Raw genomic sequence first — 15,331 nt, forward strand, 5'->3', positions numbered from 1 at the left:
CCCAAATTTTCCTCTGACTGTCACACTCCCAACCTAGTGTGAACCTGCACACCCTGGAACCTCCAATGCACACGCACACGAACACACACACACACACACACAGAGAGAGAGAGAGAGAGAGAGCAGCCATGAGCATGTGGAGATAGAGGAGAAGAATGGGGAGTGGGGGGACAGGAGAAAGGGGGCAGAGCAAGAGCAAGAGAGTGAGGAGGGGGCAAGGAGCCCTTTTTATAGTGAGTCAGGCACACCTGGCTGTTGCCAGGTAACTGTGTGCGTGTTTGTGTGGAGGGGAGCCTAGACTAAATGCCAATACCTACAACCCCACACAAACACAAAGCTCTTCACTGTACCTGTGGTCACTTTTCCTGCCGCTGTAACAAATAGCCGAGGGCAGCTGGAAGGCAGAGTAACTTATTCTGGCTATGACTGTAAGGTTTCAGTCTATGGCTCTGTGGTGAGGCAGAGCACCATGGTGGAGGGAGAATGTGACAGAGGCTGCCGTCTCTGGTGTCTCATGGTGACAGCACAGAGTGATGGGCTAGCCTGGGCAACAGGATGCATTCTTTCTCCCTTTTACTCCATCCAGATCTGTAGCTCCTGGAACACAGCCATGGACACCAGGCAGGCCTTTCCCTTTTAGTAGATACTTGGTGGAAATGTCTTCAGATTCACCTGAAGGCATGCCTTGTCAATCTCCCGTCAATCTAATCAAGATGACAAAATCAGCCATTATGGTAACCAATTCAATGGTATTGGTTACACTCAGTGTTAGGTAACTGAGATCACCACTCCCTTCTATACTTTCTTCAGAAATCCTGTACCCCCTGGGCAATGTCTTCCCACTCTCCACTCCCCAAGACCTTAGTAATAGGTTACACTTTTTTTTTCCTCTATGAATTTGAATCTGCATGTTCTTTGAAACTTTTTCTTTTTTTTTTTTATTTAGTGTGTGTTGGGGCCTGAAGTCACCACATGTGTGCTGTGGCTGAAGAGACCAATATTGGCTAAGAACCCCCAAGACCAAGTTCTCAGGCCAAAGGAGGTTTATTTGCCCCAGAGGGACAAAGGGCAGGGAATAAGAGAAAGATAGGAGAGAGAGAAGGAGAAGGTACAAGGGACAGGGGAGGGATATCTGTCCTGGAGTGGGGACCAAGGACTGCCTCAGGATAGAGAGGAGACAGACATGGCCCATAGGAAAATGGTGGCTTATAAAGGTGAAAGGGGAACCCCATGTTAAGATGAGGTGTTTAATTTTAATTGACATCTTAATTAGGTGAGCCAAAAGGGGCTTTTGATTGCTGAATTTCAGTATTTTGATAGCTGGACCTTGGTAGGCAGCTTCAGGAGGAGGAAGTAGCCAAATAAGGGAATAGTCCTTGGGGGCTAGCTTTAGAAATGTCATAAGGGAATAGTCCTTGGGGGCTAGCCTTAGGAATGTAACCTAACAGTTTAGCATGGCAGAGGGAATGGGGGGAGAAGGGCAAGGCCTGCCAGAGCCATGCTCATCACACCCAAGCTGCCCAGAGTCCCTTCAGTGGCACAGGGAGGGCAGAGGACCAGTTGTGGGGTCAGCTTTCTCCTTCCACAATGGAGTTCCTGAGGCCTGAACTTAGGGTCACCAGCCTCAGCAGCAAGCACCTTTGCTTACTCATTGGCCCTGTATTTTCCTGTTCTTAATAATTCACGCCACTGGGATTATGCAGTATTTGTCCTTCATGCTCAATGTCTTCCACTTATCATGTTTTCAAAGTTGTGGTGGGTTTAATAGGAACTGCCCCCATAGACTCATCTGTTTGAATGCATGGCCCATAGGGAGTGTCCCTATTAGGAGGTGTGGCCTTGTTGGAGGAGGTGTGTCACTGTGGAGGCAGGCTTTGAGGTCTCAAAGCTACACCTAGTGTGACACACAGTTTCCTTCTGCTTTCTGTGGATCAAGTTGTAGAGCTCTCAGCTCTTTCGCCAGCCCCACGTCTGCCTGCACGCTGCCATGCTTCCTGCCATGAGGATAACGGATGAACCTCTGATCCTGTAAGCCAGCCCCAATGAAATGTTTTCCTTTAGAAGAGTTGCCATGGTCATGGTGGCTCTTCACAGTAATGAACCCCTAACTAAGATAAAAGTTAATACAAATTATAGAATGTATGAAAACTCCATTTCTTTTTGTGACTGGGAAACACTCTGCTTTGTATACACCATGTTTTATTACCCACTTATGTGTTGATGGATATTTGAGCTGGTCCTTTAATGAATCCTGTAAAGAAGATATAAAATGGATGTAGGGAGATGGTGCGGCTGTTAAGAGCACTGACCAATCTTCCAGAGAACGCAGGCTCAGCTTTTCTACCTAAGGCAGAAGGCTCACAGCTGTCTGTTAACTCCAGTTGAAGGGAACCTCACATCTTTTGGCTTCTCTGGCACCCATATGCACATTCATGCACATGCATGTCTCTCATTGTGGATGTGTGTATGACGTGGGTGTTTATGACATGGCACAGATGTTGGATGACACATCTCTGGAGTCAGTCCCCTCTCTCCACCCTTCTGTGAGGTCAGGTGTCCATCTTTCAGGGTAAGCTGTCTATCCTTTGAGCAACCTCAATGGCCCTGACATATTAAAAACACTCTAATATTTTTACTGTATTTGTGTAAGATATGTGCTGAGATATAATCCACATAATATAAAACTGGCAAGTTAAAAAAACGTGGCAGTGCCTCTATTATACAAGTCTTACCTTTTTCCTTGCCTTAAAGCATACCAGCACCTTGGGGACATTTGTGACATTCAACTACCACTGCTCCAAGCTCCTGAACTTTCAACTATCACAAGGAGAGACCCCGTGTCCAAGGCTGACATAGTTTTAGAAAGATTTTATTTTATTTTGTCCCTCAAATCTGGAACAATCATGGCATAACAAAGGAGTAAGTTCACAAGTTAAATAAAATCTTCAAGGTTAAACAAAATTGGAAAGACCTAACATTAATATCTCTAAAAATAGGTTATCAAGCTTTTACTTTTGTATCAAACATGAAAATCCAATGAGATATAATCTGAGACATATTCCATTCTATTTGTTTTATCAGACAAAACCTCCAGTTATTTTTAAGAATCACTTTCTGAAAGTCTTCTTAAATCCATTAGCTATGCTAATATTCCAAACACTGCCTACAATCACAGCTGGAACTGAGGACAGCTGTTCTGAGAACACTAAGGAACGATCAGGTAGGTGTTATGAAGTAGGGACCTTCAGTGCACCTATAGCTACAGGAGAATGACACAGGAGGAGTATTCAGACTCATGTCACTCAGACTCTGTCACAATCTTTGGAGTAAAAAGTGTCCTAATGGCAGGCTATATGTCAGCCAAGTTGGGTAAAGGTTGGTAAAAGATGTCATTAGCCATAGTACCATTTTCTTATAATACTTGTACCATAATAAAATACAGAATTTCAATGACCAGGAGATACAGCTACTGAACTGACGATGACTGTGCATATCATATTATTTGGTGGTTTTAATTCCTAGTGTGCAGTGAAGAATGGAAATGGAGATTGTTGGCAAAGGAGACTTCCCGGGAAGCAGAATTCTCTTTTGTCTACCTGCAGAGGCCATCACAGGCCTGCCATTAATTGACTGCCCAGATCATTCTCCTGCTAGCGCAGAGGTGGGAGGGGACAGCTTGAGGACAGAATCGTAAGGGCTGGAGGATATTTATACTGCCCTTACAGTCAGCTCACTGGACTAGTAAATGGCAGGTGACTCTTTCTCGTTTACTCTTCATTAATTCATTTTTAAAAAGTACTGGCTATCTATTATGTCACAGACATGGTTACTGACGTTGGTGATAAACTGTGAATGAGACAGAGGTGTTAATGAGAAGTACCACTGGGTTTGACCCTCCCTGCTGCGAATCTGGTGGATTCACATCAGTAAGATATATGACGGTCTGAGAAAGGGCTGACGGTCAAATAGTGTATCCTCATTCTCCAAGCCCAGAATCCAGAGCCCCAGAACAGGGCAGTGAAACAGAGAATGAAAGGGACATGGATGGTGTCTCCTCTGCCTTACTGAGGCCAACATTCCAGACACTGGCCACTTCCTTTCTGAGACTGCTCAGGGCGAAGAAGTGCTATCCTGGCCTTTCTTGCCACTGCTTGAGAAAACAGCTTAGACCATGGCATAGTGGGAGATATAGCCATAATCTTGACAGATTCCATGCAACTGTGAATAATCCTCCTTAGCAGATGCCACAGACCCACAACTCCCATTAGCATGGACACAGAATGACCAGTCCACCTCCTCTGGGTGGTGGCTCAGAATGGGTGAAGCAGAGGGGAGAGAGACCTCAGGCACAGGACAATGAAGTCCAAAGGCATGACAGGAACAGAGCCACACAAGCTGGGTAGCAGAAGTCTAGACAGAATGAGCAATAGTGGGTGGGGGTGGGGGTGGGGATAAAAACACATTTAGTTATCGTGGAAACCAAAACCACGGCACAGGCATGTCTCCATGCTGGCTTACTCCAATGGGCTGTGTGCTCCACAGGAAGATGAGTGAGCAGATGGGTTAGGGTTAGGGCTAGGGCTAGGGTTAGGGTCAGGGTCATGGGTGCGGAAAGCCCGAGTAAGACGAGTAAGAGCTCACAGACAGGGAGCCCTCACAGCCAACAGAACCACTAGCAATCATCTGCTCCCTGCCTTTGTTACAAGAAATGTGTCTTGCCAATAAAGCTGGTTATTAGCAGAGGGAGTTCTAACAGCTGACTTGTGAAGCAAAAAGAGCCAGCTGTCCTGGCCTCCAGGACTCAGGGATAACTTCCTATGTCAAGTTCCCAGCGTCTGCAGTTTAGGAAGCAGGATGAACCCGGCCACCCTGGCCCCAGACACTAACTCCAGCCAACAGCAAGATCCTTCCAGATTTTACTGGCTTTTAGAATGTACTGTGGGTTGAAATTGGACTCCTTTGGTGGGTTATGTAGCATGAGGGCCAGGTGACAGGGTGGGGGATGATAAAGAAGAGAAGCCAGGGAAGTAGGGGCCTGAGGTCTAGCCTGCCCAGAAATGGGCTCCATCCCCCCTTACTCCCCAGAGCCCTACATCCAGGGGCTCCACACACCAGTGCTCTTGGGATCGCAGCGGGGGTCCAAGGGTGGGAAGTGAGAAGGCACAGAATGTTCATGGTAGTACTGCAGGCGGGAAAGAAGGTTCTGGACGATGTGGGGGTACTCCTGGGACACGTCGTGTCTTTCTTCAGGGTCCTGATTGATATCAAAGAGCCAGAGAGTCTTGGTTGGTGGGTCCACTGGAGGTATCTCAGAGACGTTGGTCTGAGACGGAGGCGGGAACCAGTAACCACAGCCTGGTAAAGAAATTAAACTTTAGTGTGTGTGTGTGGGGGGGGGGGTGCAGTGTGGAGGCACTGTTGATGGGTTCTAATTTCAGGAATCTGGGTACAAGGCTTCCTTGGCTTGTGGGTATGGTCGTACATCAAGAAACAAACAAAAAAACATGTGCCTTCTGATGTCGAGTTCAGAATATGATTTCCATGCCATTATGATACAGATCCTATAGCGTTACAAGGGACATTAAAACCTATATGTGGGGTGGAAGCAGGATGGGGGTGTTAGTTGTCACGATGGCTGGGGCAATGAGGGTACTCCTGCTATCAAGCAACAGCACAGCAATTCTAAGATCTCTTGCAATGCACGGGACAGTCCCAAACAATGAACTGTCATTGTAAACACCAAGAACACTCATGAACTAAGCATTGCTACACTGCATCAGAGCCTGTGGAAATATCCCATGTTTACAAAACAGTGAAGCTGCCCCTTTCTAAGGAAGGGGGAAGGGAAGCAGACTCTTCCCCAGCCAGAGAACTGGTGAAGATCTACAGCTGGCTGGGTGTACTATGTTTGACAGTCACACATGTCTAAAAATCCATATATGTTTATGAAGCACCCAAGTGGGATTTTCTCCTCTTAACCCCACTACAGACGACAACATCATCATTATCATCATCATCATCAACAACAACAACAACAACAAATATCAACTCGGAGGAGGGTCAGAATGAGCAGATAAAGCCATTCCCCCACCCTGCAGCTTCGGAGATATATTCCAAAAAAAAAAAAAAAAAAGGTGAGTCAGCTCTCATTTTGGTGAGCATTCTCTCACTGTTCTGTTTGGTGGGAAGTCTACTTAGGCAGACAACAGAAGTTGTGTAATATGGACCAGACAGAGGCTTAAAAGAAGGCCATGAAACCACAAGCAGATAGCTGCTTCCTTAAGATCTGCAGGGGCTGTAAAAGATCTGAAGGACTAGTTGACATTTCAGATGTCTGAGCAAACTGAGGGGTTGGCAGGGAGCCTTGAGGAGCGGGCTAGGCAAGGAGGAGGAGGGTGTAGACAGTGATAAGGACTTCCCTTTCTATGGACATAGTCCAGGGAATGGAGGCCCAGAGGACAGGCTGAGGACACTGCCCTACTCTGGTGGCCACAGGAAGGGAGCGAAGCATTCTACCTGGGTGGCCCGTGAGGAGTTTCCAATTTTTGTATCTGATCCCAGCATGGATAGACGTGTTAAAGGCAGAATGTTCTAACGGAAAAGAATCGTCCTTTGCTGGAGTCATGTTCTTGCCAGGACCTGGGAAGAAATAGTTTGGAAGAATTAGATTGCTGTTATTGGCCTGTGTCATTATAAATCAACATTTTATACCCTTCTTGCAGAACAGTAGCCTTTGTTCAACACCAGAGTACAAATGTGTGTCCTGCCACAGAAACAGATCTTTTATTAAATACAAACAGAAAGTATAGTTACATTAGATGTCAGTCATAAACCACCACAAATATAAAGGAAATCCCAAGGAGATTAGAAGGCTAATCCATCCTTAAAATCACTGCCTCCGGCCAACACGCAGAGCCATGTGCACAGCAGTGTCTACTACAGGAACTGAGCCGGGCAGCAGTTGTGTGCACAAGCACGAGTGTGTGGTGTGTGTGTGCATGAGCACACGTGTGTGTGTGCATGAGCGTGCAAGAATATGTGTGTTCTTTTTCCTCTTAAATGTGTAAGTGAAATACATTCTCTGCGAATGGTTGTACCTTTGCAGATAGTATATAAAATTATAAAATGCACATTTTTTGAAGTCTCTGACAAGCTAGGAGAGGTTAAGCATAGTACAAAAAAACTACAGATGCATTTCTTTTTAAACCATTCATGAAATTTAAAAATTAGTGAGCAACGTTTTTAACTATTCAACAGAATAACTATGGGTATAGAAACTGTTTGAGCATATGAAGCAGTGGTGGTTTGAATAGGTTTGGCCTCCAGAGACTTAAGCATTTGAATGCTTGCCACTATCAGGAGGTGTGGCCTTGTTGGAAGAAGTGTGTCACTGTGGGGTGGGCTTTAACGTCTCCTAATGCCCAAGCTTTCCCCAGAGTGGAATTAGGGAGCCTCTTCCTGGCTGCCCAGGAAGACAGTCTCCTGCTGCTTTTGGATCAAGATGTAGAACTCTCAGCTCCTCCTACGCCATGCCTGCTTGCACACTGCCAAGCTTCCTGCCATGATAAAGGACTGAACCTCTGAACCTGTAAGCCAGCCCCAACGAAATGCTTTCCTTTATACAGTTGCCTTGGTCGGGGTATCTCTTCACAGCAAGGGAAAGTCTAACTAAGACACATGGATTATATTAATTTATCATTTTAAGGTCTTATAGCAGTTGATCAAGTTTCTGAGGGGGCAGTTATTAATATTCATCCTCCTCTCAAGTTTAGAACCCATTAAGAGCCAGAGCCAGGGCTGGAGAGATGGCTCAGCAGTTAAGAGCACTGACTGTTTTTCCAGAGGTCCTGAGTTCAATTCCCAGCAACCACATGGTGGCTCACAACCATCTGTAATGGGATCCAATGTCCTCTTCTGGTGTGTCTGAAGACAGTGACAGTGTACTCATATACTCATATAAATACAATAAATAAATCTTTAAAAAAAAAAAGAGCCAGAGCCAGAGCCAGATAGACTGAGCTTAATTATCACCTCTGTAGTGATGAAACTGCCTCTAGAGAACGTGGCTTCGGCTCACAGTAGAAAGAGCTGGGTGAGTGGCTGGCCCTTGGCTTTCACTTGGCTACAGTAACTGGACAATCTCAGGGCTCCCTTACAGCACATGGTGAGGATCAGACTGCAAACATCCGGGATACACGCTGGCTCTCAACTTAGACCCAGGAAAGGGTTTCAGCTGAGCACACTCAGTCTGTTCTTTCTGGCTAACTTCTTCTCTCATCTGCACAGGTCCCTTTAGCTGAGGACATTGCTGACCCGTGATGACAAGGGATGGGTGTACTCATAACCATGAGTACATATTTACATATCTATAAGCTTCAACTTTTGGACCTCACTGAATACTACTTCGTCTGTTTTAAGCTTACATTTCTTTCTTAACTTTTCAAATGTAGTCAAGGCAGTTGTCCTGGGAATACTTCAGAAAGTCCCCTTGTTTTACTGAACAAGTAGACAGGTTAGTAAGTGCATGCCAGGATGTGTGGTTATGCCTGTAAAAGTGCAGACTCAAAGGCAATGAAACAAAACAGGGCTTGGGGCAGAGCTTAGCTGCAGAGCCCTTGCCTAAGACAGTCAAGACCCCAGCACCTGCCAGAGTACAGACCAAAACAAGGAAGTCCACACTACCGAGGAGATGAAAGGCAGATGGGAGTTCAAGACCAGGCCAGTCAAAGGACAACAAAACTTGGTATGTTGTGTCATGCCCTACAGAGCTTCAGGGCTCCCTGGATTTGATGCAGGGTTTGGCACAGGTTCTGCAGGCCATGGAAAGGGTGAAAGTCCTGTCCCTTGTCAGTCTTTCCAAGTCTGGGCACCGATCCAGCACACATCAGCGGTTTCAGTCTTAATAGGCACCCACAAGGAAAACCTGGCTAATTTCTTGCTTCTTTGCTTGCAAATATTTTGGCTGTAACACAAACGGATGCTTCTAGTGATAGAGACAGGTGGAGATGTGCATCACAGGAAGGGGGTTCATGGCTGGCACACAGGCTTGGATAAAACCGTGAATCTCCCTCACGAGTTTGTATAAAGGGCACATTTCAATATCAAACATTTTGGGTATTAAATAAAACAAGCATGATTTTGTTAACATAAACATAAGGGAGGGAGCTGCTATCTCTGCACTACATACATTTATATACATATTTTTCTTAAAACAAACAGGAGCAGAAAATACCTAAACAACAAGTCTAGACTAAATGATGAATGATACTATTATCTCAACTTTATTTCTCCCTTTTGAGTGACTGAACACAGAGAACATGTCAAAGGATACTAACTCCCTAGAACCGTCACCATGTGAACAGATGTCAATAGTTGGGCACACTTCCTTCAAAAACTGCTCTTACATTTTATTTATTTTACACAAATCTGTTTGTGTGTGTGCGTGTATGTGTGTGCTTGTGTGTGTGCATATGTGTGCACAGGCGTGCATGTGTCACTGTGGCACGTGGAGATCAGTGAACAGCTTGAGTTATTTCTCTCCCTCCATCATGTGGATCCAGGAGATTGAACTGAGGTTGTCTGGCTTGGCGGCAGGCACCCTTTACCCAAGGAGCCACCCCCAGCCCCACATTGCTTTTTTTAACAAAAGAAACTGGACAACAAGATCAAGTTGCAGTCTCCTTTGTTGTCTGTTGTTGCCATCAGTTGTCTGTTCCACATGCTGTTGTTCCTATAGCTTCTAGGCATCCTCAGGCATTTCAAAGCGCAGGCCCATGTGTGTGTGTTGAGGAATATGCACAGGCCTGTGTCATACTTTACACACATGTGTTGTTATACACATGATATAACGGTCATTCCCTCTCTAGAGTTTTGTAATTATATATGTGCACGTATGCCTCTTCACTGTTTAAATTCACTATACAACATACCCCAGCATGTTAATCTGCTTCTCTGCTGATGTTCTCAGTCCACTTCATTTTGTGTCTGGTATTGGTTACCGCACGTGAGTACTGCTGCCAACTTCTTACACAAGGGATGGAGCTTCTCTGGGGTCTGTGTCTAGAACTGACCACTTGAAGGTCCATGCTTTCCCAACACAGCAATTGGCTCTCCTTTCAGACTACCCCCATTCCTCTGAGTCCTGTACCGCCTAAAAATTCTTGAAAGAACTTCATCTTCGTGAAGAATTGATTCAACAAGAACCATTTTTTCAGTGCTAAAGAAAGGAGTTCTTATACACACCCTTCTACAGCCCTGTAGGGAAAATAGTGCAGATCACAAGTGCACAGCCTGACAGACAGGAGGTTGAGCATCACCAGGGTGTCTGACAGACAGGAGGTTGAGCATCACCAGGGTGTCGGACCCGTGGCTGGGCTTCCAGACACTCCCTCCTCTCTGCAAGGGACCTGTGACTTCTCTCTGGACAGCAAAGACGCCCTCCGCCTGCTTTTGAACTCTATGTGAACAGAGAGTATGCAGTATGTATGTTACTTTTACTTCTGGCTCCTTTTAATTCAAAAATGTTTAGTCTGACAAGTCATGCTCACAAAACTGTTACATGATTAATTAAATCATGTGTAGCAACGGGAATCAGCCTGGTTTGGCTGCTTCCTCCACTGCCATCACTGGAGACAGTCCACTGGTGAAAAGCCAACAACACCTTTATCTTACGTTGGATTTTGAAACCCATGTAGAGGTGATTTCTGTCTATGAAGAAGGGTAGGAATCGAGAGTCGTCCTTTTTTTCTTCTTCTTTCAGATATGGATTTTTTTAACTATTTAAACATCATTTAGGGCAAAGGCTGTCTTCTCTGCACTTGTGATACCCTTGCCAACTGCCCCAAGGGCTGAGTCTGTCCTTAAAGCTCCAGTATCCAGGGGTCCTCTCCATGATGCTGGCAATGGGCTGTGTCTGTGCTGGGCTGTGCTTCAGGCACCAGCCATGTGTGGCTGTGGAGCATATGAAATGTGGCTGGTACAGCCAAGTAACTGATTTTATAATTTTCCCTTTTTGAGACAGGGTCTCACTGTGTATACAGCCCTGGCTAGCCAGGAGCTTGCTATGTAGACCAGGCTGGCCTTAAACTCAGAAATCTACCCAATTCTGACTCCCTGAGTGCTTGGATTAAAGGCATATGTTACCATGCCTGGCTATTTACCTAACACATGTTTTTTAACCTAATACATGTTCTACCACCAAGCTATATACTCAGCTTTATATATTTGTTAAGTATTTTACTCTTTTTTGATGCTATTAAAATGACTTTCTAAATTTCCGTGTTTGTTTAGTTCACATCTACTATATGAGGTACAAATGACAATGTGATACTCTTTATTACATTTTAAGTGTTTTCTGTTTGTTAAACTACTTAACTCCTACACTGGCTCTATAAGCTGGGCAGCAATACTTGGCAATTGTTTTTAGTGAGTGCCATGAAGTAGTTTAGGTTTTTACGTATTTATTTATTTAATCTTCTTATACCAAGGTAGAGAAAAATAGCAAAAGAAGAAAAACAGGCAAAGTGATTATTATCTCAGGAAAACAAAGCAGTGTCAAAGGTTCCCCCTTGATATGGGACTGGAGAACACTTGTGCTTGCTCCATCCTGGTCCAGAAGTAGGAGAGAGTTGAAGAAAAATATTTATGGATAGAATAAATTTACAATTTATTTTGAGGTTTAGTCTCTCCCGTGCTATTGTCTGGCCTGTTCCCACCCCAATGAATCTCCTTGCTTTGAATTACTTCATAGTTTATAAAGAACAGTTTAAAATTTTCATTCTCCGACTGACCCATTTGCTTTATCATTTCCCCATTTTTGCTTTGTTTGTTTGTTTGTTTGTTTGTTTTAGAGATAGAGTCTTAGTAGTATCTTGGAACTCACTGTGTAGCCCAGTTCAGAGAGTTCGAACTCACAGAGATCCCCCTGCCTCCCGAGTGCTGGGTCCATCTTCCCTGCAAAGGGTGTGTGCTCATTTACTAACAGTGTAATGTTCTCCAAGATTATGTTCAGCAAACGTTAGCTCTTTCAGAAATCTGGTTGTCCAAGTGTCTTCTCATTTGAAATTCTGTCAGGTCTGCTTGCTTGCTGGGAGGAGGCTGGCTACTAGTTATGCGGATCTCACATCTCCTTTTAAAAGCTATTCTTACTTTATGTACGTGAGTGTTGTGCCTGTGTGTGTATGTGTACATGTGGACATCAGACCCCCTAGGCTTAGAGTCAGAGACAGCTATGAGCCGCCATGTGGTGCTGGGAACCGAATCCTGGTCCTTTGGAAGAACAGTCAGTGTTCTTAACCCTTAAGCTATCTCTCCAGCCCTTTAAATATCTCTTACAATTTATATTGAAGTTTAACTTATGTTAACCATTAGAGTGGCTGATCATTTCTTCCTGGTCAAAGTTTAAAGGACCCAAATCTAGGTGAAGTTCAAACACCTTCTTGTGCTGGCTGGTGAGAGGTCTCCGACTGGAAGATGGCATCTCCCACCAGACCTGACTCCCTACAGCTGGAGTAGGCTGCAGCTGGATAGAGACTCCCTGCACATGTGGATCAAATCTTCAGGGTGTTCATGGTTCATGTCCCAGTCACTGTGGGCTGGCTAAGGTTATGTTCTCATCTGACTGTATGGCAGAGCTTTCCACAGCCAGATGTGAGAAAGAACACTGTTGTCTTGTTTGTTTAAAAAAAAAATCATTACAAATCTAAATACAGAAGTTTTCCTCTTAAGAATGGTTTCTTAAATATTAAGCTGGCTATAGAACAACCACCACCCTGCACCCTGCCCCAAGCTGATGCTTTGCTGGCCCACTCTGATGCTTTGCTGAGGAACTCTGGTTAACTTCTAAAGATGGAAAAAGCCACAAGGCCTCTTCACTAGCTTCAAGGATGTGGAGATCTATGAAGACTTTAGTGGATCAGACCCTACATCACCACCCTGTAGTTCTAAAAGCAAACCCAGACACCAGGGTATTATATTAGAGGCCTTTACATCGACTGCTTTTTGTCACCATAATAAGTCATTGCACTATTTTGTCTCTGCTTGTAAAACAAGGATAAAAAGACTGCCCAGCTAAGAGGATGAACATGAGATAGAATCAGAGTCTATGGATAGTGAACTCAGGCACCACTGAGTGTGAAGACCTAGTTTGCGTGGCTTTTGAATCACCATGCAGTTGCCATTGGACAAGGAACATGGACAGCACCAATAAACTCAAAGAAGTCATCTTCAACTCTGTTGAACCTATGACCTATGGTTGGCAACTATTAAAGTCAAGGTGTTTCCAGCTGTCTGGCCCTATACCAACTGTGTGGTCTGAACCAGTTACCATGGGAACAGGGTGTTGTTAGAAAGTTTTACAGGGAGCTATGGTACATGATATCGGATTTTATATCCGATATCACAGATCAGGTCCCAAATAAAAACAGAGTGAAGCAGAACAGTGGTTTTTCCTTCTTCTTGTAGACTGGGAACAGCTGGGGCCTGCAGTCACTCTGACACCCAACTCTGGTTCTCTGAGCCCAGCTAGCTCACCCATAGTCTATCATCTGGCCCAGTCTGGGCTGACCTAGGCTCCTGGCCCTCTTCCTGCCCCAGAGATCTGATGGTACCATCTTTATCAGCATCCGCTATACTGATGTCATATAGTTACTGCTGTAGGACAGTCCCACAGAGGACTTGATGCTCAACCAGCCTGTCCCTTGGATGTCCAGCTGCAGTAACTGTAACATTCCTACATGTGCCTCCTTTAATTAACCAGCCCATTGTTTCCATCCTGCCCTCTGTGGGCACCTCGGGGACACTTCTCCATTCCTCAAATACAAATCTCTTTTTACTATATCTACACTTATCATTGTTATGAGTGACTGTCCTCAGAACCACGCAATCACCATCTTAGGGAGTTCTTCTTCACCCCAGTTGGGCTTGTTAACTATTTACACATCCCTATAGAGAAATGTCTTCCTGATTGCTTAGGAATCAGACAGGAAAGGAAGAGAACAGAGAGAAAACAGCATAGAACTACATACAGCCATTGCCCCCTCAGAAACAGAGACTCATTTACTCAGTTGACCTGTGTGTGTGTGTGTGTGTGTGTGTGTGTGTGTGTGTGTGTGTGTGTGTGAATGGTGCCTGGGACCTTACATATGCTGCTTATACAGCCCTAAGAGAATTTCTGGAGCTCCTGCTGCTGCTGGCTACAGCCAGGCAGAGAAAGACAATTGTGTGTAAGCAACAACAGTAAGTGTTGCCAGGAGTGTGGGCAGCAGGGACTCTAGGAATAGCAGAGTGTTGATTAGTGCAGGTGGGGAGAGAAGGGCTCCCCAGGGAAACAGCAGCTAGCAGGAAGCTGGGGAGCCACAGGCACTGCTAAGGCTTTTATTTTATGACTCTTTTTTTGTGGGCTGAGGTGTGGGGTAGGAATGGGATATGTGTGCTGAGCTGTGGCAGACCCTGTCATATCTCTGTACACTCAGACATCAGAAACTGTCATTTTACAGTTTCCACGGAAACTTGAATGGCTTCATCAAGACTTTCCTGAGGTTGTTTGAAATGCCTAAACACGCGACTGGACTTCGTCTCACTGTGGGGGCTTGCTGCCCAGGCTCACTCCAAGTCCAGGGCACAGCTGTGGACTCTCCACTTGCTTGCTGTTGTTTCAAGTACTGTATTTTTTTCAAGTTTAGTCTCACACACTGTCCCAATGACACCAGGGACCACCTCAGAAGGACAACTCTAACTCATGTATAAATCTGGAGGAAGAAGTTGAACAGATTCAAGGATCTTCGTTGCATTTGCTTTAAGTCAAGTGAGAGGGTCAAGTATTTAGTGAGGCCACATTGCTTTGGAACTTGGGAGTCCCAGTCTGTGAATGAAATTCAGACCTAGACACTTGTCCCCAATAAGCCAATTAAAAGAACCATGTCAAAAGCAGCAATCAGAAAAGATTTGTCCGATGTGGCCAGATTATAAAGAAGGACAAGGTGGAGGGACATCAACTCCTCAGGTCCTTTTTCAGGGTTCTGAAGTGAGATCAGGTTCAAATAGAGAATCAAGAGTACCCTCATCTAAGTAATGTGTGGTCCTGCCCACAGCTGACCCATCAGCATCTGGGTTTAATCTCATCTTGTAAGGTGGTCTGACAAGTTGTTAAAACTGTGAAATCCCTTTCAGGGAGACAAGTCCCCAGTTCCCTTCTGTCTGTCCCCTTCCCTCCCCACAGCCTGAGATCTCCTAGGGAAATTCCCATTTCTTGGGGGTCTACTGTTTCAACAGTCTGCCCCTTTAGAATATCATCTCTGCCACACCAGGTACGACATAGACCATGCTAAGGGGT

The 15,331-nt window shown here is 45.1% G+C and overlaps 1 protein-coding gene across 1 annotated transcript in view; it reads right to left on the reverse strand.

The window, feature by feature from the left end:
- Positions 1 to 2,853: 2,853 nt before the first annotated feature.
- The window catches only part of Arsb (arylsulfatase B), a 164,976-nt gene continuing 152,498 nt past the window's right edge, over positions 2,854 to 15,331 (reverse strand). Inside the window, exons 7-8 of the mRNA XM_021180617.3 lie at positions 6,517 to 6,639; positions 2,854 to 5,355 (exon numbers count right to left, since the gene is read on the reverse strand). Of these exons, the coding sequence (XP_021036276.1) occupies positions 5,090 to 5,355; positions 6,517 to 6,639 (389 nt within the window). The 3' untranslated portion in view covers positions 2,854 to 5,089. The remainder of the gene's footprint in view (positions 5,356 to 6,516; positions 6,640 to 15,331) is intronic.

The sequence above is a fragment of the Mus caroli genome, unplaced genomic scaffold (assembly GCF_978045245.1).
Source record: "Mus caroli unplaced genomic scaffold, Mus_caroli_1 scaffold_15, whole genome shotgun sequence".
Taxonomy (NCBI): Eukaryota; Metazoa; Chordata; class Mammalia; order Rodentia; family Muridae; genus Mus; species Mus caroli.